This window comes from Pyxicephalus adspersus, chromosome 2 (genome assembly GCF_032062135.1).
Source record: "Pyxicephalus adspersus chromosome 2, UCB_Pads_2.0, whole genome shotgun sequence".
Classification (NCBI taxonomy): domain Eukaryota; kingdom Metazoa; phylum Chordata; class Amphibia; order Anura; family Pyxicephalidae; genus Pyxicephalus; species Pyxicephalus adspersus.
Genome location: NC_092859.1, coordinates 147062784 through 147088707, shown reverse-complemented (window position 1 = coordinate 147088707; position 25924 = coordinate 147062784). Strand labels below are relative to the sequence as shown.

Here is a 25924-nt window from a genome sequence, read left to right as displayed (position 1 = left end):
TATATATAAATTTATAGGAAAAGAGATGTGTACGTCTCTGCCTGCCTGTCAGTACACTTTTGTGTGTGTACAATGAGCTGAGCATGTGCTGATCAAGAGACCAAACTGGAAGACCAATAAGGATGTAATGGAGGGGAGCGTGGTAATTAATGTGAAAGGTAAGTATCATATGTGCAAATAAGCTGTATATACTTGCACATATGACAAAAGCTCAGCCAAACGAACAGCCATTAGATATTATTATTTTACACAGTATTTATATAGCACCGACATATTATGCAGCGCTGTACAAAGTCCATAGTCATGTCACTAGTTGTCCTTCAAAGGAGCTCACAATCTAATGTCCCTACCATAGTCATATGTCTGTAATACAGTCTAAGGCCATTTTTTTGGGAAAGCCAATTAACCAAACTGAATGTTTTTGGAATGTGGGAGGAAACAGGAGTACCCAGAGGAAACTCACGCAAACACAGGAAGAACCTGCAAACTCCATGCAGATAGTGCCCTGGCCGGGATTTGAATCTATACCCTAATAACTTTAAACAGATTTAGGTGAATGTACAGATACACTGGTTAAAACAGTGTAAAAACAGGTTCAAAAATAAAACTTCTTTAGGACATAAAATACATTCTTTGAATCGCGTACACATCTCCTGGTCACCATTATCCTCACCAGGTCCCTTCCAGGTTCAGGTCTATGGCCATCTTGATTGATCATGCCGGAATGTTGTATCTCCTGTGCGTATCCATGGGAGTTATTTATTCCCAGCAGCCAGGTATGCCAGGATTTCAGAAAAAAATGCAAACAGGCAGGTATAAATGTTTTATTTTAGAAAAGACATTGCTTGTCCCTTCTGCAATAAACATTCTGCCTGCTTGCAATTCCTCTTTTTTAAAGTATTTTTCAACTTTTAATAGCAGGTGTACTTTTCAATTTGTCCACTAGGCAGTGCTATGCTGGATTTAATGTTCAATGAATTACATTTGTATTCTCTGTGAATGAAAGTGAGCATATGGGTTCACTGGTTTCAGCTTTCACTACTGCATTGGGGAATCCTGTGCATTGAAGTAGCACGTTACTGCACATTATGGGTCATCTTATCATTTCATTTTTCATGACCCTCTATGTGCACACAATTATTTCTCTTTTATTTATATTGCTATGATTTCTTATTATCCCATATATGCCTAGCATGTGTCTATTCTTGGCCTTTTTTTAATCACGTTATCATGTTAAATTCAATTTATTCTATTAGGGGCACTTTATAATGAAAAGGTTGCCAACGCCCCTAAATATTTTTTTTTTTTACTGACATACCTTGTAAAATATTCCAATGGAGCACATTTTTTACTGACAATGTACTACATCCCATCCAGACAATTGGGACCATTGCTGTGCTTATTTAATGTTCACTCTGAATACCATGGATGGAGTAACCATACATTAATTTCCAAATATTCCACCTACTGTGGTGGCTACTAACAAACCTAACCAAATTTATACTATTTCCACCATATCACATATTACTGACGCTTTTCCCTCACTATTTATGCAAGTCAACTCTACTCATGTGACTATTACAACTCATCATCCAAACACTGTATAGTCAATATTATCAAAACCCCTGAAGAAGCCAATTCTACCAAAACGCGTCGGGACATTTTCAACTATTACGGTTATTTGGCTTAACTGGTTAAAACACATATGTCTAGCACTCAGTATCCCAGTCCAATGTGTTTATTGGCATAACTTCTATTGCAAACCAAAACAGATTAACATTTAAATATTATGAACAATATATAAGCCATAAAAAAAGCCACAGGTGAATTGCCAGTGTGCATGCCATAAAGTTGAGTTTGGTTGAACAGGCATGGCTTAATGGGTCACATTAGTGCAGAAATGGTGAAATAGTACAATGCAGAGCGGCTCGACTCTCTTTAAAGGAGGCATTATAGTTAGTAAATAAAATATTGCAAGTGGGCAAATTGTTTGTTGTGGAAAGCTTGGTGATATCCCTTCTGCAAAAAAACAAACTTACCTGCCTGTTGTCAATTTTTTCAGTAATAGAAATTAAAGTGGAACTAAATTTAAAATGAAAAAAATTACACTTACCTTTAATTCCTCAGATCTCTCAATGGCGCTGGACCTTCCCTCAATCCAGTGTGGCGGCATCCGAGAATTCCTCTTCATCCTGGCGCCGGGCACTGCTATCTTCAGTCTTCTCTTTCGTCTTCCTTCTATGTCGCTCGATCTCGCTCTGAGCAGGTGCAAGATAGGGTGAAGTAGCCTGCTGTAAGGGTGAATGCGCAAGCGTGGGATCAGCATATCTACCCTTGGTGGAAAAACTGCCCCTTCTGCGCATGCCGGAGATTGTGCATGCGCAGAAGGAGCAACCCGATCCTCCCAGGATGCGTGACGTAGGTATCCCGGTAGACTCTGCACTCCCATTCAGTCTGAAAGGGCTTTTAGAAAGAAAAGGATGTTGCACTTAAAAAAAATATTATATATAAAGGTTGTCTACACTTTTATGTAAAGTGAAAATGTTGAGTTTATGTCTGCTTTAAACAAAGCATGCACAGCTCATTATATCTCAGCATACCTGGCTGCTGGGAATGAATGAACTCCTATGTCAAGATGACCAAGGATCCAAAAACAGGACAGGGTGAAGGTGTCAGCAGCCACAATAGAATGAGAAGTGAATGTACTTAAAGTGAAACTAAGCCTTGTGATATTCCCCGGTCCCTGTTGCAGTGCACCGCCATCTTTTTCCTTTTTCTCATTCTTCTTGTAATCTTTGATTTGCCTGGCTGGGATGATGGAACTGCGGTGTATCTGTGTAGAAGCTCATTGAGTGCTTGGAACCGCAGGGGAAGATGGTATGTGCCGGGTATCCTGGCAGCACAGCTCTGTGATTTTGGTAGTGATCAGGTGGGTAAGAATGTTTATTGCAGAAGTCACATGGCCTGTCCCTTTCTGCAATATTGCCCTGCTTGATAACAGCAAAGATTATTTCATAGCAGAAAGGACAATGCCTGTAATTCTGCAATAAATTCTTGCCTGCCTGAATTTGTGTTTTTTTTATCTTTGAAGTTTACTACCATTTTAATCACATGCAGGACTGGCATAGAGGGTGAAGATTATAATTTGCATACATTGTTTTAAAGTGATGCTTCCTGCACTCTATCCCAATCCAATTTTTCGGGGAGGAGGGGGGAAGGAAATGCTGAGTAGGGATAAAAAAGGACAGCGCAACTGAGAGACAGAGCAAGTAGCCCCCCTAGCCGCTCTCTTCGCTCCTCCAATGACTTACTAATGACTTCCTCACTTATAACCTCATCACATGCACGGCTCCAAGACTTTTCTAGAGCTGCCCGACTCTCTGGAATGGTTTCCTCATCATATTCCGCTTGCTCCTAATTTCTGCACATTTAAAAGAGCGCTCATACCAATCTTTTTAAGCTTGCCTACCCGTCTTCTTCTGTCTGCTTAACCCTCAGTACTTCCCACCACCACATATCTCCCCTTCTATTGTGTGTTACGTCCTCCAACTCCTAGATTGTAAGCTCTTCTGGGCAAGGTGCTCTCCTCCTCCTGTGTCACTGTCTGTATCTGTCTGTCATTTGCAACCCCTATGTAATGTACAGCGCTGTGTAATATGTTGGCGCTATATAAATCCTGTTTATAGCTGTGCAAGGTGTGCCACTGCATAAGGGCCCCAGAAACTCCTCAGCCAGCAGGGGCCCCCACAGCAGCTTGCACAGCCCTATGTCTGCTTGCAAGCCCGACCTTCTTTTATCAGTGTCAAGCTCACACAACCTCAGAACCATGGGTGTAGTTGTAAAAAAAGGAAGAGGGGACATGGTACTATCCATGGTGAGTGTGCATGCGCATCATTGTTTTACAAACATGCCCGCCCCCAAAATACCCCTACCTACGTTTCACTTCCCCCAGAGTGATGTCATGATACCAGAACCCATCAACTTTCCCACCATAGGTCAGAACTTGTAATGGGAGAGTGAGGGGTTGTGTTCAGAGAGACAATTGCATACGGGAGACATTCTCCAAAAAAGTGGGGGCAGGGCGTTCCCACCCATGCCCAGCCCACCATTCCCCAGCTCAGAACCCTGTTCAAGCAGCCCAGTTATCCATCCCTTGGCTCCAGGCTAGTGAAGTGACATATGCACACCTGGTTTGTGGCAAGTGAATAGGTTCTCCAGGCATTCCCTGCTCTGTCCACCTCCTCCTGCTCACCACAATAGGGTGTTGAAGAGGCCCACTAGTCAATTTTGCACAAGGGCCCCACCAGTCTATTTTTTTTTATGTCCGCCACTGGCTCTATACACAGCACTGTTCAGTTGTATAGAGAGCACAAACCAGAGGCACCCATGCTCCATAAAAATCTACAGTGGTTCTCCCTGCTTGGTTGGTCATTCACCCGCTACAGTGGATTGGTAAACCACATCAGAGGACTGATGTACCCATGCTAGAACGTACCTAAACTCAACATTCTTACTTTACATATAAGGGTAGACAATTGGCGATCAAGACTTAATGTGAGCGCAAAGCCTCCTGGGACACCTATGTCACACATCCTGGGAGGCTCTGGGTGCTCCTTCTACGCACGCCCTGATTTCGGACATGCGCAGAAGGGACATTTTTTCACCAAGGTGAAAGAGATGGCGATCTCACGCATGCGCACTGAGCTTGGCTCTCTTTTTTTTCCCCCTTCACAGCCGCTACTTCACCCGACCTCGCACCTGCACAGTGCAAGATCGAGTGACGGAGAAATAAGACAGAAGAAGAAGACGTAAGGGCAGACAGAAGATGATGGCGCCCGGCACTGGGATGAAGGGAAATTCCAGGACGATGCAGGAACAGATCATGGTAAGTACCAGTGCCATCGAGGGATCTGTGGGATTGAAGGTAAGTGTGATTTTTTTAATGTTTAGTTCCACTTTAAAACAATAAAAACGCACAATATATAAATCATGCAATGTCAAACAATCCTTGACATTGAATGTTTTATATATTGTGTAATTTTATTGCTTTATTTATGTTACAATAAAGCTGGACACTCCTGGCCTAGGGGAGAAAAAATGATAAGTCCGTCCCTATGTGCGATATGTGATGTATGTTCCCCTGGAGGCTGCAGCCAGGGCTGTCAGTAATTCCCAGTAAGAAATAGGAAAGACAGATTTAAGCTGACCGATCATCACATTTTTACATTATATAAAAGGGTGGCCCTTGCCGCGAACTGCCACGGTGGTGAAAACTGAAGGGAAACCGGCAGCTTCCTGGCATACATATGTCATGTGATTGGGCATGCGCAGAAGGGGCTTTACTGTAATGGAAACACAAAAAAGCATGCGCAGTGGGGGTCACAATTTTTTCACATTTACAGGAAGGTGCACCAAATCTCATGTCTGCTCAGTGTGAAATTGGGTGACGTCATCAGAAGAAAGAAGACACCCGGTGTCCAGTCCGCGCTGGGAAGAAGAAGGAAACGGGACGGCGCAAGCACAATTGGGACATCACTTCCCCGGCCAAGCCGGCTGTGGTGAGAGGGAGGCGGGGGAGGCTGATCGCTGTGGACGAACCGCTGAAGGCTGAGCCCCAGGCCAGCTGTAAGAACGCCGTGTTCCTCCTCTCACCCTGTCCGCACACCCGGGCACAGCTCCAGCATTTCACAGCGAGCACCGAGGACATCGGCCTCCAGCAGCTGATGGACAAACTCCTTCCCAAAGGCCTGCAGAACATTGTCAGCAGCAAGAGGGTCACCCTGTACTGGCTGGACGTGTCCGACTGGGCCCAGGTGAGAAGATTCACATTGGATGTGGCCCCTGACATTCACCCAGTGGGCCCAATCACTCAGTGGCCTGATTTATTACAGCTCTCCAAGGCTGAAGAGAATACACTTTTATCAGTGAAGCTGTGTGATCCAGCAAACCTGGAATGGATCTGGTCAAGGATTCAAAACATTTGCTATCAAATAGAAAATGACTTGGAAGAAATCTATTCCAGGTTTGCTGGATCACCCAGCTTCACTGATGAAAGTGTATCCTCTCCAGCCTTGGAGAACTTTAACCCCCCCTAGTTTTAATTCTGTGCAAATTGTCTATGCAAAAAGTGTTACATTTTGTTTTGGCATGGAAATGTTTTTTACATTGTAGGCTATAATTCTTAAGCTAGGTACACACTTCCAATATGTGTGTACACAGCTTTAGGTATAACTCACCCATATTTATTCGATTTAATAATATACTTTAAATAAAAAAAATCACAATCTGTAAAAAATAGCTAAACATGTAATAAAACTGTACAGTAGCATGTAATATATATTGAATCCAATACAAAATTATTTGAACTTCCTGCCGATCTGCTCGCCCACACTGACGTACCCGGGAAACCCCAGAGATCGTCTCTTCATTCGCCGGCTTGGGATCAAAGAAGACGGACATGTCCCCAGGACCTGTGGGGACCAGCAAGACAACGGGGGATGACAACGGAGCAAGGTAAGTGAGGATTTTTTTTAGTTTAAAGCGACCCTGAGTGTGACTAGGGATTACCGCTTTTGGTACACTAAATCCTCCCCAAGTCACACTGGGGATTACCTCTGGGGCAGTTAATAAATCGCGCACAATGTGTCTTATAGGTCAAGGAAGGGTTCGACCCCGTCAAGTTTTTGATGTCTGTGTCCCCATTTGATTTACATCTCGGTACTGAGAAGCAGTGTCCTCCATAAAGTGAAAGTGAGGGGGGGTGCAAAACTTTTTTTTAGGAATGCCATGGCAGTGAACACAGAATTGGAGTGTAGAGCCTCCTGGGATACCTACGTCACACATCCCAGGAGGCTTTTGGCTGCTTGTCTTGCTGCTTCTCTTTTTGCCCATTCTTAAAAAGCATGCACTGAAGGAGCTTTTTCAAAGGGGGAAAAAAGGCCGCTGTCACGCATGTGCAATGAAATAGGTGCCCCCCCCCCCATTTACAGCGACTACATTACCAATCTCATGCCTGCGCTGTTCGAGATTGGGTGGCGTAGGCATAAGACGAAGGAAGAATATGGCGGCAAAAATGCGGATTACAGGATGGCGCAGGGACCAATCAAGGCAACCTATGCCCCTATTAAGGAATTTGTAAAAGGCTAGGTACACACGTGCAATAATTGCCTTTAGAAAATGAACGACTAACGGCCGATCAACGATTATCTTGAAGCGATCCTACTGTGCACAATTCTGTACATGCTGTAACGATACTATCGTTTTTATAATCCACCAATAATGTACACACTGCCTACACTTGCATTAAATAAAACAGTGGCTTTCTCCTTTAAAGCAGAACAAAACCAAAAAAACGACTTACCTTTAATGCTGCAGGTCCCTCGATGGCGCAGGTCCGTCCCACTCTGTCCTGGAATTCCTCCTTGTCCCAGCGCCGCCATCTTCATTCTTCCCTTCCTTCTTCCTTAGTCTTCTTGACACTGTACCCAATCTCGCGCTGCGCAGGTGTGAGATCAGGTGACGTAGCCCGCTGTAAAGAAACGAGAGCTGATCTTGCTGTGCTTGCCTGAGATCAGCATCTCTTTCCCTTAATAGAAAAAATGCCCCTTCTGCGCATGTTCAAGACTAGGGCATGCGCAGAAGGAGCACCCAGAGCCTCCCGGGATACGTGACGTAGGTATCCCAGGAGGTCCTGTACTCCCATTCCGTCTTGATCGCCTACTGCTGCAGCGATATCTTTGTGTCGCATATCCCAGGAGACTGGACTGCTCTATCTACGCATGCCTGATATTGGGCATGTGTCATCAGGGGCTCATAATGTAAAGCCGCATGACTGTGCGGCTGGGAGGCGGGAAATTTAAAATCTATCTAAAAGTATTTTTAAATGTGCCGCTTTTACATTTAAAAATACTTAATATTTATATTGGCAGGGAGGTCAAAAAACAAGCAGGACTAAGGTTCAATTTAATTACTTGCATTCAGGCAGGTCTTGGCAAAATAGGACAGTTGTTTTCCCTACTCCATTAAAACATACCTGCCTGATATATATAATGCCAGGATTTGCCATCTCCAGGTACTCAATAATCGCTCCACAGCTATAATCATCTCCACAGTCCTGTCTTAAGGCAGTCCTGAGCCATCCGGAATTCTTTGTTATGTTTTGGAGAAACCTCTGGGAATCTCCATCTCCTGGCTTCTGCTTATGTCACCCAATCTTGGGCAGCCGTTAGATCTCGTATTTTCTTGTATCTTTTTTTTTTTTTTCTATGCCAGGTAACGCCCTTTTTGCACATGCCAGAGATTAGGCATGCGCACAAGGAGCAGCCCGAAACCTCCTGGGATATGTGACATATTTATCCTAGGACACTCTGGGTTCCCATGCAGTCTTTACCGCCGTGGCATTAAAGGCAATATGGGGGAAAAAAACTAATTTTTCGCTTTTATATTAATGGGTTACAGTGTTCAACCCAGAATTTTTTTAAGCCAAGTGGGAGGAAGCTGTAGGTGGCAGCCCCTGAACTGTAACCACCCAAAAACAGCCAGGTGGGTACTGAAAAGTGACGGGTTGTGCGCCAAGCAAATGAGCGAGGAGAACACTGGGTTATCTACCGGTGTTTAAATAAACACGAAGACCTACAGATCTATAAAATGTTACTATGACCAGTCCTTGCAATTGGAAACCATATTTGCTATTTTTTTTCCTGCTCTTATTCTTATGATGAAACAATTTACTATGCATGTCCTTTTATTTTGTAGGTTTGGGATTCCTGTGATCATTTTGGCTACTGGAAAATGGTGGAACTGATGCAGTTGGTTGGAGGTAGAATTTTGCCATCGGAATGTTTGTTGGAATCTGCATTTCAGCAAGTATTAGAGAGGCCTGATGCTCATGAAAAACTTTTAAAGATTCCTTGTGATTCTGTGCTGAATTCTCTAATCAGCAATGAATGGGAAATGAAGAACAGATTTCCTCAGAAAAATGGCACATTGTACTTCACAGCAGCTGGTAATTTTTTTTATGTTTATATGTCTGAAATGCTAAAGCTAAAGTCTGGACAATGTTTCTCCCTCAATTTCAAATGTATTCACTTATTTTAGGAGATGATGCTTACAGAGTAAAACCTACCTTAGGGATGCAAACCACTAAGGCTGTTGGTTAGGCCACTAAGGTTGGCTAGACCAGCATTGGTGGTCTTCGGCTCTGGCTGGTGTGTGCCTTTGAGCGGGTCAAGGGAAGGCCCCCCGCTGGGAGCACAGCACTGCCCAGTGCCGCGCACCACGTCCCCCGTATTAATCGCAGGCTCAGGACGGTGGGTTGTGTCTCTGGGGCAGGTTCTTGCGTCACTTTGGGGAAGTTTCTTCCCATTGAGTGACACCCAGCTCCCCTGCGCCTGAGTGGTCTGAAGCCAGTAAATTTGGTGGTCCTTGGGTCCAAAAAGACCACTGTGCTAGACCGATTCTTTGCAGCATTGCCAGAAGGTTTGCCGCCCTGCTGGTCGTGGTGCTGACGTCGCCATCCACGGTGTAATTTATGAGCCTTTCATTGGCTCAGATGATGCGAAGCCTGGACCTTAACATCATCTGAGCCAATGAAAGGCTCATAGATTACACCATAGATCTCTCCTCAGTCATGGTTGTCAGATAGCAGAAGGGAGCTCTGGCAGTGCGGGTGCTAAGACAAATCATATTCCAGACCCCCACCCTGGGCAGATCATGCTAATGACCTTTTCAGTGGGAATGGGGAGCCACTGCAAGAAGAAAAACATTTTGTCTAGAATTGAGCTTAATATGGTACCAACATGTTATCTATTTAAAAAAAAAAAAGCCTGGGAATAATTTTGTGATCTGCAGTTTTTAGAGATTGCATGTAACTCCACATCAGCTAAAAGCAAACATTTTGTAAGATATTGTACAGGAAAAATATTGGCACTGGACTTCAGATTGTCATCCAGTTATTGCTGCAATTCAATTCATCTGCACTTTTTTTATATGCGATCTGATTATTTGGGAACCCGGTTTTTATTTATGATGGAGGAAATGTGCTCCCAAACACTGTAGGCACCGCTGTCAGTCCTACACAAAAAGTGTCGGTATTCTTGGGACCACAGAAATTGGGTATAAAGGAAACGCACAAAAAAAAAGGTAAATAACACAAGTGTGAACAACCACCCACTGAACATTGTCTGGATGAAGGGGCAATGCGCTGGCGAAAAGGGTCTGGGAGGAACACAAAGTGAAGTGTACATTAGGTCCTCTGATCTAGGCAACCCTATATTGTGTGTGTACGATATAATTGTATTTCCTCCAATCTAATGGCAAATACAGAATGATGATTCTGAAGGGTAATGGTATTAGCCTTGTCAAACTGTCTGTAGTTAAAATGGGGCAAATGTTCTCAGGCTGGGGCATAATTTTTCAGGCTGAAAAAGAAACCATTGCTCAAGGTATCCTTGGGATCCAAGCCAGGGCCATCTGCAATTTTATTGTAACTCCTAAAGAGATCATAAGATTCCTTATCATGTCTGCTGGATATAGGAAAAGGAATGTGCTATTTCTTAACCTTAATTTTTAACACCAGGGACTGCATAAGTGTTTAACACATTTGTGTCACAACTATACCAAAAAATATGGAAGCTTTTAATGCAGTGGTTTACTTTAGCGTTAGCAATTCAGCAATAGTTTATGAACTATCTTACTACACACCAAGCAGCACAGGGACTTAACTTTCATGGTGCCTAGAAGACCTGTCTTTGAGAAGACATTGTCAGCCCAGAGAATCTGTACTGCCATATGACACAAAGGGTTGGAGATCCTGGATCCCGATCCTATCATTGTGCACAGTTGTCGTTTCTCACCATTATGACAAGTAGGTGTGATTGGGGTAACTTACTGATTTCCACTGTGCCATGCTAAGAAAAGTAGGGATATGTATGTGGCTATGTCGTTTTATGAACCTGCTTTCATTTGTCCAGACCTGCAGTAACCCGGCAGTTTTTCAAATGGTTTTTCTCCTCTACAACTATGTCATAGTTACCACTTTAACAGCAATCATTGGGTATATTTTACTTTGGGTCCTTCTGCTTTGTTTTGTAGGTGGAATTGAAACCTGTGAATGTGCTGTTAGTTTGGAACCTGTTTCTGCATGTCAGAAACAATTCAAGAGTTTGATTAAAATTAGTTTAAAAGGTACCATTCAAAACTGGAACTGGCATCAAATGGGTCGTTTAACATTGGACACCTGGGTTCTTCAAAATGTGTCCGACAATTGCCTACTTTTTCAACAGCTGCTGTCTGCTGCCATGTCTAAGGAGCTGCTCTTGGTAAGTGAAATAGCTGCTATTATCAATTTTATTTCTGTATATGTACAGTATGTGTTAGGTGGATTGCATGTAATGCATATGTTTATTGTGTTGATAGTTGTGGTTTTATAAATTCTTACTGGCCGATAATGAATTTTATGATTTTAGAGCATCTGAACATTCTTCTTATTTATCTTCTATTTAGTTTTGTAGTGGCTGAACTAGATTTTTATTTACAAACAATTGTTGATACCTGATGTATATCTGCAAGCTTACATTGGCTGTACTATAATATTTTTAATGTTTTAAAAAATAATTCTGTCCATATGCACCAAGGTATATTTAAAGGTTTCCTAAGTTTTTTCTGAGTTGATATATACAGTACCAGATTGATCTGTATATGTAATGTTTATTCATATGGTTACCCTATTGGGTTAACCACAGGGCCACAGGTTACTCTTCATACACATATACCATGTTATATATAGTAAAAATGCTTTTGCTTTAATCTTAATACTTAGGATTGTATCATTTTTTTCAGATTGCAGATGTATGCACGGAGGATGATTTGTCTCTAAATACTGGAATCCTTTCTCCAATATCACAAAATGCAGCAATACTTAGCGTATTAAGAAATGGTGAATCATTTAGGCGTTACAGTTCTCATCTTGAAGTGACTGAAGACGAGTGCAGTAAAGAAATCTCAGCTGATCTCCCAGATATTGTGAACAGCGTACTTCACCATGTTTATAGCACTGATGAGAGCATAAAATCACCTAGTAAGTCTTCTATGATTCCAGATTTCAGTTAAGGACCTAAGGTGCATCTCATATGTCCAACCCTGTTGGGTAAAATCATAGTATGTGGCTGACATGTGCTGTTTTTGTATTGCATATTAACATTTGCCTAAATAATTGGAAATAAGGATTCATAACAAAAATGTAAACCAACTCTAGTTAATAGTCAATGGGTAAATACACACTAAGATATGCCTTTAATGATGGCTTTTCCTGGAGTTTATATATAGTTTTTACTTTTCATCACTTTTGTTAATGCAATACATCTTAAGTCTGTGATTTGATAGTGAAGGAATAATGCTGCACACAGAAATGTCATCTCTGTACAGCTAACTCAATGAGCTGCTTTAGAGTTTATAACCAGACGTTGGTACGAAGAAAGATTCAGCAATTTATTGTAATGCCAAGTTTAGGCAATATGTCTACAGTTGTATTTCCCATTTTATTTTTTTATAAAGAAAATATAAGAAAAAACATGCAAAAGACATCACTAGAAAAAAATTATTCCAGGGTAGATATTTATAAAAGGATCTAGACAACCAACATATTTTTTCCCCTCACAGATGTTGTTATGCCAGAGTGGATTAAACAAGAATTGTCACAAAGTAGTCATTGGAGCTCTTCAGTTGTTGAGCGATGGTATCCGATTACTGGTACTTCTGGAGCTAGCAGCAATTTAATGGAATCATTTAGGTAAGAAAATGTAAATGAATGTGTTCTGTGTTTAAAGTTATGTTTGATTTTTTTGCACCTTTGCATTGTTTGTTTTTGTTTTTTTTTTGCATGTATGGCCTTCTCTTGTTCATTTTTACATGCAGATTTCTGTTACTGTGTTTGGTACAAAGGAGAGGTAGAGGTAATTAGCTGCTGGTGTTAGAATCTCTCATATGTATGTATATCTACTAATAAAGGAAACATTTTAAAGTTTTGGGAGCTCCCACTACTGACTGGAGAAAAAGCATGGTGCTAATCATGTGTGAAGGCATCCATTATACATATCTGACCAGAGGCCTGTATATTCAGATCAGAAGGTGACTGCTCCCATATTTATATCCAGGCAGTTACAATTCAAAACAATAGATTCACTAATTCTTGGCTACTCCTTACCTTCAATTCCCCCAGTACAGTTTAGTGGATGCGATCCAGATAGAAAGGCAGCTCTGTAAATGCTTAGTCCCTCTAGCTGAAGGATATGGCAACCATGGTAATCTCTGCATTCCCTTATTTGACACTCTTAGAGCAGTTAGCACCAGGGCAGTTACATAAATTGAGTCATATACTTCTCTATACCTGAGAGTTTTTGTATCTTCCTCAGTACAGATAGCTAAATAAATATGAATGATTAGAATATGCACAAGGGGACAAGAAAGTAAGGAAAAGTTTGCAAATTGGTAAAGTGAAGATTTGTGTTAAGGTAATTACCCACATGTAAGCTTTTTCTTAGTGTAGTCATTGCTATATTATTTGTTGTTGGTGTTTACCAAAGATTAGAATGGGGACTGCATTTTCAGCACTTTGAAAGTGCTGGTTCAATATGTTTGCCTGTTTAAATGCTTTTACGGGTGTCCACTGTGATGGCAAGCAGAGCTGATTGCAATCAAAATTAGAGGGCTATGTAGAAGTTATTTTGTAGAAAATAATATTGCTTTGTTTTATTTCACAACGCAGGCTAATTAGTGCAGCATCTTTTGATCAAGATGAGCAGAGATATGATCAAGACATAACTCATCATTTGTCAGAGTGCTATCAAAAGAAGACCAGTGAGGAGTCTGGAAGTGTCGCCCAAAGCGATAACCAAAGAAAGCGTAAGTCTCCTTGTCATTGTGCAGTTATGGTGCTTTATGGTAAAAAAAAACCTGTATTGAAGAAATATGGTAGCTTCTAAAATACTAATGTATCAGTCTGATAATGCTGTCTGGCTCTTTTGCTGCTCAAGTTCCTTTAAATTAGGCATGGTGTCAACAATTATAGCTTCCTTGTTTTTCTCAATACAAGTCTTTAAGTGCGGAATTGAGGGTCTTATACGTGCATTTGCACTTTAAATTGTTTACTGTGTTACTTTTCACTGTCGTTTCAAGTGTGCACCATTCAAAAGCTCCCTGCTTTTTCATTTGAAGCAACACCCACTCATTATATTTTAGCTCCAGAGTGACACTCTTTGCAGTGTCACATTGCTCCCCTAGATCTGGAATTCCTTATTTTATTTTGTTTAAGTACTTCTGCTAGTTGTGCACTAGCTCCCCCAACAGTTTTACACTAGCTTCCTGGATGTAGAAATTTTATGTGGAAAACAACCTTGCAACAAACAAGCACATGCATTTATCATATTCTAAGGGTTAAGGTAAATAGAAGACAGGGCAGGGACTATGACACTTCAGATAACCTGAACTGATCCCAACTCAAGATTAAAAGGTTCATATCTAGTAAGTGAAACTAAATGTTAAAAGTAAACTTTTGATATTTAAGATTGCGTAGTTGAAATTATTTTGGACAAAATATTTAGGTTCATGCCTAATTGTATTTGTTAAAGTGCCCCCAGACATTACATTGTAATCAAAAGGGACTGAGTACTGCATGTTTAGGGTTTATACTTGCATACTAGAAGTGACTAATATAGATGTCAGATTCAAGCTTTGCTCAGATTGGAAATGTGTGTACAGTGCCCTTCCTTACAGACTAATGAGGATGAACTAGAGCAAGTTGTAGAAGAGGCAAGTGTCTGACTGTTTAAATTTTACTTGAAGTTTACCTACATTTCCTAAGCTTAATTTTAAAAAGTAGTGCACTTGTTATACGCACAGTAAAATGCCAGTATATATCACTAGACTTCTTTATTTTCACTTCAGGTAACAGATATGCTGCGGATTATTTCCCTGACGGAAGATCCATCCTTTTTAACAAAATTTCTGGCTACAGTCCTGACAGAGTACGTACTTTTAGTAGCACTGACCTAAGTTATCAATGGTGTCAACCAGGGAATGTGAACGTATGCTTAACCAGCACATAATTTCTACATGTATACAGCTGTATGTGGTCTCCTTGCCTCTTATCTCTGTATACCGTCATGTATTTTAGTATGCTGTGTGAGTTTATACATTTGTGCCTCTGCCCGTTTTTGCTTACAACAGCTCCTGACTGAAAAGCGGAAAGCTTCCCTGCTCCCTTTCTGCTTTACTTACTTCCTACTCGCAGTGGACTTGCACTGACTTGTGGAATATGTAGTTCCAAAGGTAGCCTGCGGAGAGTTCCATGCATCTGCATGCAGTGTATTCAGAAGCTGCGCAAATTAAAGTGTGGGCTTGCTGTTTTACATTAATTGTGCCTGCCTTTTTTATATTGTTTGAAGTAAGCCTTTAATTTCATTTTTACCACACCAACTGATCTTTTTTTTTTTTTTTTTTTTTTTTTTTTTTTTTTTTTTTATTTCTCTCTTTGACAGGTATATTGGGAGCATACCCAAAATCTTGTCAGACATATATTTTAGTCTTGGAACACAGATCCCTGAGGAGCTGGCATTAGTTCTTCCTTCAGATGGAGATGACTCCTTCCTACGTGAAGGAAAAACACCTATGTATTCTCAGCTGTCTATTTCTAGGGTTCCAAGTGTGCCTCAGGTACTCAATGAGGAAGATCAACTTGAAGAGCTTCGAACCAGATCAGCTAAGAAAAGAAGGTTTGTTTCTGTTATTGGTTCTAGGTCTGTTTTTATATTCTATTTTACTTTTACATTGTAGTTCTCATGCCTTTTTTTTTTTCATTAAAGGACAAGCACTCTGGCAAGACATAGGAGTATAGCAGAGTCATCCCAGACTCTAAGGCAAATTGAGATCCCAAAAAAACACGCAATTAAGGTGGGAGCTGCTATTATAACTATATGACTGTGTCAGTCTGAATATGCAATGTTTAGTAATTTTATATACAAGACTTTGCCCATATTTTTATGGGTCCACGAAACTGGAAACTTTTAAGTGTTTTGTATGCTGAAGCAATCTAGTTTGCTTGATTTGCTAATAAATGGCACTTAAATCACTAATACAACAAAACGAAATACAAATTTATGAGGCCGCTAATCTATCAATTAGTTTTATATTCACATTAAGCAGGTTATTGTTTAGCACATAGTCTATCAGGGTAGTGTTAACAAAGGAAAACTGAAAAAAACATATGAAAAAGATATTTGCAATACATGCACATTTCTCCATGTTTTATCCATTAGAACATACGTATGTCATGTTTTCAAAATACCTTGAAATGTTATATTCAAGGACAACAGTGTGGAGAGAGCAGATGAGAGAGTATTTTGTTTTTTCCTAATAAGCAATACGAAAACAAAGGTAAAAATATTTTGCAGGCTATAAAAATAAATACTTTACAAGGTGACATGATGTCGTTTGTATTCTGATTTTATGTGATGACAAACTAGAGCAGCAGTCGCCAACATTTCGGATCTCGCGAACCACTAAATTCATCATTTTAAATCCTGTGGACTATTAATATGAATTTATTTAAAAAGATAAATATATTTGTAAAATAAGGATCTTCCTAATAGAGCTTCCTATTTTTGGTATTACTAAAGAAAAAAAAATATTTGATTGCTTTTTCTCAATCATTATGGGTTTATTTCATCGTAAGAAACAAGAAATATTCGTTATCAAAGTCAAACTATTTGATGCCATTAAATATAACCTTTAAAAAAAAATACACAGTTAAGGGAGGTCACAGTTAAGGTCATACTCATCTAAAATAGCATCTGAAAAATAAACAAAACAAATAAACCAATCAGATGAGAATCGGTATTGGCAGAGCGGGGTGACTGTTGTAATGGTGGAAACAATACTGAAGCGTACGGCTCGGCAATGGTTGCCTCATACAACTTAATACTACACTGACGTCACGCTGCGCATCCCTTGTTTTTCTGTCTCTGGTTCAGTTTGTGAATTTAGTGCAATATAAAGGCAAAAATTGTCATTTAGAATATGAGTTTATTAGAATATTATTTTTTGTTTTATTAGTAAAACATTCAAATTGCAAATAATGTCCCAATACTCATTTAATTTTTTTTTATTTTTAAATAAACTCTTGGTAATTATATAATTGCAGATATATTTTTCAGTTTGTTGCAATAATCCAATATTTTAGACATCAGATTTCATGGTTGATCTTGGTTGAAAAAATAGTAATATGCTTAGCTATCACAACATTTGTTTTGCAAATAGGTCCTCAAATTCACTAAAAACAGAACTTCCTTTGTAGCGTTGGGTCTGTGTAATCTTTTTGACCTGATTTAAATTAACACTTTTTAATATTTTTTTTTTATTCTAGGAGACAATTAATCTTAATCCTGTGATAATGGTGGAAAAGTTGAAGTTACCAATGCAAGCACAGCCACAGAAAGAAGCTGAAGGTATGATGCTTGATAAACATAATATAATCAGTGTACTTGCATCTCAGTTCTGTGTAGTTTACTGCACCTCTGCTGCTGGCTTTCTGCGGGTCAGGATTAAAAATTATTTTGATCAATGATGTGCTATGCAAACTTGTCTCATTGAAGAAGGCAGTGTTTACCAAAATGTCACGAGACACAGCTAATTTAAATTAGAGAGTTAATTAAAAGAAAATGAATGCCCATCTGGAACTAAGTAGTAGGTTGGTGGTGTTCCCGGTCTGAATTTTAAGGTTTATCAACTTCAGCTGCAATGAACAGTGTCTTTGGGATACATAGGTGTCAGAGAATAGAAAGCCGTGAAAACTCTTAACCAGGAATTGAGAGCTCTGCTGAGCAATAACAATCAGATGTAGTGATGTAAGCAAAAAACAGACTGCAAATGTATTGTGTTTGATTATTAATTTGGTATTTGTGGTTCTTATAACCGTATCCAAAAAATTTCATTAGCCTCAGTATTTTTTTGCTAAGTTAAAGTTAAATGAAGTCTACATAATACATTTAAGGGTAAACCAAGAAGTAACATGACAGTAATCAGCACTTCTATTTTCTTAAAGCCACAAAAGTGAGGAGGAATTTATTTGTCCAAGAGAATCGATCACCTTCAAGAAAAAGCCGTAAGATGCCGAGAAGCCAATCTGTATCAGCAGTGGAAGGCATGAAACATAAACGTAGCAAGACTCACGATGGCACTAGAGGTAAAAATGCAGTTATATAATGGTTCAGTTCTGTTTCACACTAAGTTATAAAATTAAATGTGAGAAATCACAGGTTGAAGGTTTGATTTCCCAGTGTTCAAGTGTCTTTAGTATCTGCCTTTATTATAAGTAAATATTCTTTAATATATTCCTCAAAAAATAAATATGTGAATTTACATGATCTTAGTAAAAATCCTTGTTGGACTCATTTCTCTTCAGAGCCTGCACAGTCAGTGAGAATGATCATTTCAAGTAAAACTTTCCGGAATAACAGGCAGCCTCTTGGAGGTCAAGAGATTAGGATGATTGGGAGGTTTGCTGCAGTGTTCTCCCTGTTGGTAAAACAATAGTGATTAGTTATTTAGTAGGGCTTAGGTTAGGTACGCACATGCAATGTTTCTTGTCCCATAATCGGCTCAGGGCTGATATCGAACGAGAATCTTGCATGTGTACAGGGCTCATTGTCTGAGAAACTGTCCTGGCAGATCCGGGGACAATGGATGAAGAAAGATTATAATGGGGGTGAGCGCACAACGGGGTTGCTGTTCTGTCGCCTGTAAAATCACAAAAATGGAATGTCAGAGTATAAAAGATCTTTTAAAAGATTTAAACAAAAAAAATCATCTTATTTAGTTGTGTTAAAGTAAAAATACCTGCAAACCTGTGTTCCCTTAAAAATTGCAACAATTTAAAGGTCAGTGATCCATTTTTCCTCTAGCAGTGTTTAAAACCTTCAGATACACGCAAAATAAAGAACCCTTCCTTCTCTTTTTAGATCATCACAAGCTGTTAACAAAGAAGGTGATGGAGACCCCTGTGCACAAACAGATTGCCAACAGACTGCTCCACAGACAGATTAAAGGCCGGTAAGATACTATCATATCTCTGTTGCAATATTACAATTTGTCCTACAGCTTTTTTCACTTTATCTCCTGTTCTTTTTATATGATCGCCAGTTAACATCTTTTAAAAAATAGGCTGTTATTAACAGTGTTTATCTTGTACTTGTTCCTTGTTGACTATTGCTGTACAGTAACAATGTTAACAAGCTTGTAAGGATAAGAGAAACATTTATTGCAGTATGGTAATGACAAATCCCCAGTGCCTATTGTATACCGAGTACTTATGGCTTGCTTTCACAGGTGCAGCGAGGCTATATCTGATATCACCATTGTTGAGGAATCTCCAGAGAAGGATATAAAAGGTAATCATTTAGAAAAAAGAACTATGAAATATGAAATAATATGAAACTAAGAAATATGTGGGTGTTTTGTTGTCTTTTTAGCCAAACATTAGGGCTTTTCCAGGCTTGCCCATTGATGATTATCACCATTTTAAAATGTATATCTCAGGGGTTAAAATTTTATCCTGGTATTGTGATCACAAATTAATTATGGTAAAAGCAAAGAGAACTCGATTGTAAAGGGAACTCGATAGTATTCATGCATTGCAATTTTTCTGTCCATCTGCAAAATATAGAGCCTCCTCCAAGGTTAAATGACTCAATTCTTCAATGAACAATTCTATAATTATGCCAATTTTCAAGCTGGTTGTTTATTTGCCCCACTGACCTCTTGGGAACATGTCATCACACAGACTAGACTTGCAATGTCCAGAGTTGCATGCTTAGTTACATAAGTGCCTCCCTCCCTTTAACTTGTATCCACAGCTCTCAGCACATGCATATTTTGGTCAGTAGAAAGAATGCCTCCTACATTGCTGACCGGTGGGAAGATAGCCAAAAAAGGTCTTGGTTTCAGTGGAAACTGACATGAGGCACAAATTGCTCATTACTCAGAACCCCTAGCAATTTCCGGAGGAATCCTAGGATTATTAATCTTAGATTTTATATTCATATTTTTTTTATTATTTACATAAAAAATGTTTATAATGACTTGTGTTGCCTTTTCTGTGCTAGATCTGCGTAGAAGTCCCCGTATTAAACGGCTGTCCCTTACCAGAAGGAACTCCTCTTTCTATGCATCACAGCCTAAATCACGTAATCTGGAGAGGGTTCATTCAGCCAGCCAGCAGCAGCTACTTGCTGCAGATAATAAAGGTGAGGTACTTATTGCATGCATTTTGAATTTGTCTTTGAGAAAGAAAACCGATAATGCCGAAAGTAACACCGAATGTGTTCAAAATGAAACAATTTCTTACTTTTGTTTTTTGTAGGGAGTTTGCAGAGTGCTGAGGCCAAAACTCCTAAACGATTACTCTTTGGGGAGGTTCTTGGACTGACCAGTCCTCCATTGAGAAAAGCAAGAAGAAAGTTGCTGAGTGAACCTGAGCATTCGACACAGAAGGTAATTTTTTTTTTAATGATTTTAATATCTAAAAATAGCTTCCCAGGTTTGGTATATAAGTTTTTCCATAGGCCAAGTAGATCAGGGTACATCTAATGTACCCCCTTCTAGCTACAATTACTACCAATTACATTGGTGTAATTAGTTTATTTGTAGACTGCATTGCCATGTCAAACTCTCCTAGCTAAAATGTATTTTGTCAATGCACTTAGATTTACCTATGTTTATATATTTTTCAGATGCCAGAAAAGCATCCAAAAAAGACTCCCAGAAAAACACCGCAGAAAGCTGCTTCAAACGGTGAAGAGTCACTGGGAAGGAGGCTGTCACAGAAATCCCCTCGTACACCTAAAAGTCTTAAAACACCTTCCAAAAGTCCACTGGAAAAGAAAAGTGCTAAACACTTGGGGAAATTCTTCTCTCCAACGAAGATAGAAAAAAATACTTTGAAATCTCCTGAAAGAAGAAGCGAGAGGCTGTTGCAAATGACTCCTAGGAAAAGTGATTCTCCCAATAAGTGGCTTAGATCTCCCTTAAAAGCACTAAACCAACATGTTACCCCACAAAAAGGAATAGCAAGACGGTCACTAGAAGGAGAGCTCTTTAAAAGCCCAGAAAAAACACCTAAAAGGTGTTCTAACACTAATACCCCTGGAAACCAAGTACTTCACACTTCATGCACCCCTAGAAAATCCCATCGATTGCAAAGTTCAAATTCAGAAACTGCTACTGTAAGCAGTTACCAACTTCGAACACCACAGAAGTCTGTTCCACAAACCCCTACACCAAAGAAAAGTGTGGCGTGCAATAGCTCTGTTATGCTTCCATTGGCTGCAGAGCGTACCCCTAGAAAACATGTTGCTGATGAGGATTCTATGTCACCAAAATTCTCTTTTACTACAAGATATCAACTTCGAACACCACAAAAGTCACCTTCAGCTGTTCCACAAACGCCCACACCAAAAAAACACATGAAGTGGAAGAACTCTGTTTTGCTACCTCTGGCTTCAGAATCTACACCTAAAAAGTCAGATCGCTCTTCTAGAACAGCTGAAGAGGACTCCATATCTCGAGAAAACTCCCCTTTCACTTCAAGGTATCAACTTCGAACACCACAGAAGTCCTTTTCATCTGTGTTGCAAACACCCACACCAAAGAAATCTGATGAGTGGAAAAGGTCTGTTTCTATTACTGCTGAGTATACTCCTAAAAAGTCAGATGGATCTCATTCCATGTCTACAAAGACCACACCATCTTTTAAAACATCTGCCTTGGACATACTTTCCATACCACTACACCCACCAGTGTTTAAAACCCCTTCAAAATGCCAGCCCAGCAATAATAATGAACTGCTTCTTCCAGGTTCAAAATATGCTAGTCATGGTACCAAAGAATTTATTAAAGAAAGTACCCCTGATAGATGTCCTTTAATGTCTAAGCACACTTCACCTGTTCTGTCCACAATTTTAGCAGCTGAACTTAAAGTTGTTCTGCCACGTTTGAAAAACACTTCATTAAATGCTCCATCTTCTGGGGGTGATCTGGTATTGTGTGAAAAGTTAGATGGTTCGTCTTTGGAAAGCTCTAGGGGTTCAGGATCTTTTACAAATACCTCACAGACAGATGAAAGTATTGATATTGCAGAAGCCAAAGTTGTTCCAACAGAAACCTGTGATTTGAAAATGAAGCTGTTGATTACACGAAAGCCTTCTGACGCTAGCAGTTTGCCAGGCACACCAAAGGGTACAGGTAATCTAGAGTGTGCTTCCCCATACGGTCTACGCCATACAGTTGACAGAAGGCAACGGGAAGCTGCAGCACGTCTTGGAACACCACAAATTCCATCTAAGTTTTCAACGCCAAAAAGTCAGAAGAAAACCGTTCTTCTGCCAACGTATGAAGTTCAGCTTGAAATGAGAGAATCAGGATTGCCTAAGCTTCGTTTTAAAAGGACGGATTCCAACTCTACTATTGATATGACAAGTGGAGTTAGAGTTGAAGGCTCTCCATTGGTGCCTTCCACTAGGAAAGAAGATGGTCCTTTGGGCGAGACATGGTGTAACAAGCATAATATGAAATTAGAATCGGGTTGTTCCTCTCCTCGCTTGAGGTCCTCCTACAATACGCCTGGGAAAAGTAGCCTGCAGACATTAATCTGCCAGTCTTATACCCCAAAAAGGTGTACTTCAAATACTGCCTCCCCAACTCAAGCTGAAGCTGCCAGCCCTTGGACACCATCACCAAAATACAAAGATAAAAATGGCAGTGATGTGATTAATAACTGGCCGCGAAAAAAGAAAGCATCAGCAGTAAAAGTTGGCAAAATACAAAAAGATAAAAATCAGGACCATGTAGTTTGCACCCCAACAGCAGAAGAAGAAGTTCTAGAACAAGATACAAATAAGCCTTCACCTTTAAATGACTTTGTGTTTGATGGGATCTCCAGACTTCAGGAGAATTCTCCAGTCATAAGCTGGAAAGGTAGCAGTGAAATTGAAACAATCTCTTTTAAATCCAGAAAACGAGGCTTTGAAATCTTTACTCCCTCAAAAGAAGCCCAGCCCAGTAGTAAACGATCTTGTCTAATCAGTGGTGAAGATCTGGAAGAATGCATTGTTTCTTCAAGTCTCTCCTCAGACTTGAGTTTATCACATCCAAGTTCTACTGAAGATGACGTTTTTAGCATTGCAGGTATTTTAATGGTTTTTGCTATAACAATGCACACTTCCTTCCTTTTATTATTCATAAAATAATGGATTATGTTTATTTTCCAGTCATCACTCCTCCAGCAAAGATACCAAAAAATTCATTATCTGCAAGTGGCCTGTTAACACTTACTCAGTCACCAATGCTTTTTAAAGGGAAAACGCCATCCTCCAAGAGAAAGATGCAAGGTGAGATATTGTAGATGAAGAATATATTGCTTAGATTTTGCCTTCTTTCTTTTTTTTTCCCTTTACTTTACCTTTTATAAAACTCTGATACTCGCCTGTACTTGTTCCCTCGCAGGATGTTTTTTTATTCTCTTGTTTGGCCAGAATAATGCCCACACAGGAGCCCATTCATTCCTGGGTTTGCCAGGAAAGCTTAAAGCATACCTAAGTCTTGTTCAATGAGCTGTAATCATTCAATAATGGCTTCAGTAATAGCTGTCCTATCAGTGTTTATGTACAGTATTGGTCTCAAAGCTTTCCCTATAGTGGAGGCAAACAATACAGCGTTTAATAAGCAAATTTGCAACAATATCAGCCTCACCCTCCCCTCACCAGCAAAACTCGCTAGTAACTTGGATTAACTTTTCCTTTTGGAACCTGAACTATTTAAAACTTAATACCTCTTATACCTAGCTGTTATTTTGACAAAACTTAGCTTTAATAAAGGATGTACAAAAAAAAAAACTCTGGTTTCACTGACTCCTTTCACAGAGTTTGAAACTATATCCAATTGTCTAGTGCTCATTAGGGGGTTGGCATCTATCAAGCTAACAACCAAATCCAGGGAAAAACTTTTAATACCAGCACTAATTAGAGGAGTTCTACAACCCTCTTTGACATCTGTGTCTTCCTGCTTTTCTGTCCTGTATATTTGACAAAAAGTGAGGAAAGTTAGGATTTCTTTCCCTTGGAGCAATGCGGGAACCATTGAAATAACTTTCAGGTCTTTAGGGAACTCCCTGCTATAATTATTATATGCCCAGCTCACAGTACATTAGTGTGGAGGTCAGTGGGAGAATACTTCTTACATTCGGAAGAATGTCACCCTTACAGATGGCCAAAAAGATCATTGGAGTTAGTTAAACTGACCTGAGAGGCACAAATTACTCTAGCAACTTCTGGAGGGTTCCACAGGACCCTGGTTGAGAAAACACTCCCTTGGATAAAGGTCTCAGGAACATGACAAAAAAGTGTCTCCATGGCAGATGTTAAGTGTAAACTGATCTGTAACTGTGTGTCATCCACAAGCCAACATGGTAAATGTTTTTAATTTCTGTATTGCAGATTGTGAGTCCCCACAAAGTACACCAAAGCAGAAAAGACAAGCACACCAATCAAGTAACCCTGATGATTCCCCTTTTAGCAGTTCTGCCCCAAGGCCTACCATCAGCAGAACCTACACACGCAAAAAGCTCATCACGTAACAAGATTTCTGTTTTGTCAAAATTCAGCTGCTAAAATATACAAAGGTGCTAATGCAGAATGTGTTTCATGGAAGCAGCTGTGACTAAAGTCTGCTTCCAGATGCGTCGGTTCGATGCCCTGAATGAATCGTGGTACGGTTAGCATTTCAGTGTTTGGACTGTGCTTCAGATGTATCAAGGAGTGTAGTCCCTCCTCCAGCACCCTGGTTTTCCTTGGTTTCCATCGACTGATTAATTCTGGTATTATAGATAAAGAACAGCAATGATTTCGATCAGTCGGCTATTGTTTACATTGGGACCCCATGTAGCTAAAGCCTAAGGATTAAAATATGAATATGCTGCAAGGTCCTACAAGCTCTTGGTATGAAAGGCATTTGTGATTCATTTGCTACTGGAACCTAATTTAATGTCTCTTTTTAATATACATCAGACGCGTTACTTTTTTAAGCTGACAGTTCTGGCTTGCAAACACCCTCTCATTTTATATCCTATGGCAGAGAGAGGAAGCTACCCCCACTAGTTTCCTCTCATTACTTTCTCTTCAGAGAACTGGAAAGTGTAAAAAGCAGCATTATAGAATGTGACTTGGGACTCCCTGCTGCCACCTGCAGGGTGCTGCCTAAAACTGTCCAATCGAAGTCAGATGTCTTATGTGTATGTACAGGAAAAAAAAAATCTATTGACCTTGTGTAAATAGGCAACATGTTGTATGTATGTATACACAGTGTGTGTTTTTATTGTCTGGTCTTTTGTTCCACACAGTGTTTTATTGTACATATTGTGTAGATGTGCAAAAATATTTTTATTAAGGTACTTTTGTAACAATAAACTATCATTTCACAATTGAATGCTTGTTTTAGGTTTGGTTTTTAATATGTTGTCATTGGCTTTTCCCAAGCTATTTGGTGATGTTAGGGAAGACTGGGGCAGTAAGGAGACTGTTGTGATTGAACTAGGTTGTAGGTTCTCCCCGTGTCTGTGTGGGTTTCCTCCGGGTACTCCAGTTTCCTCCCACATTCCAAAAACATGCAGTTAGGTTGTTCTGCTTCCCCCAAAATTGACCTTAGATGTGATAATGACTTATGATTATGGTAATTACATTATTGTGAGCTTCTTTGAGGGACAGATAGTGACATGACTATGGACTTTGAACAGCACTGCGTAATATGTTGGCGCTATATAAATACTGTTTAATATTAACTATGGATAAAAGTTAAAAATATATAGGCAGAGGGTTGGCCGCAC

At 39.9% G+C, this 25924-nt stretch overlaps 1 protein-coding gene across 1 annotated transcript; it reads left to right on the top strand.

The window, feature by feature from the left end:
* Positions 1-4828: 4828 nt before the first annotated feature.
* Positions 4829-25527, top strand: TICRR (TOPBP1 interacting checkpoint and replication regulator). Its single transcript, XM_072399130.1, has 21 exons — positions 4829-4885; positions 5457-5813; positions 8755-9004; positions 11092-11318; positions 11839-12076; positions 12658-12787; positions 13763-13899; positions 14429-14435; positions 14712-14805; positions 14941-15020; positions 15534-15767; positions 15858-15945; positions 17417-17498; positions 18095-18235; positions 19011-19101; positions 19378-19439; positions 20154-20294; positions 20411-20541; positions 20781-23232; positions 23316-23435; positions 24540-25527. Exons 1-21 carry the CDS (start codon positions 4829-4831, stop codon positions 24677-24679), a joined length of 5259 nt encoding a protein of 1752 aa, XP_072255231.1. The 3' UTR covers positions 24680-25527.
* The last annotated feature ends 397 nt before the right edge of the window (positions 25528-25924 follow it).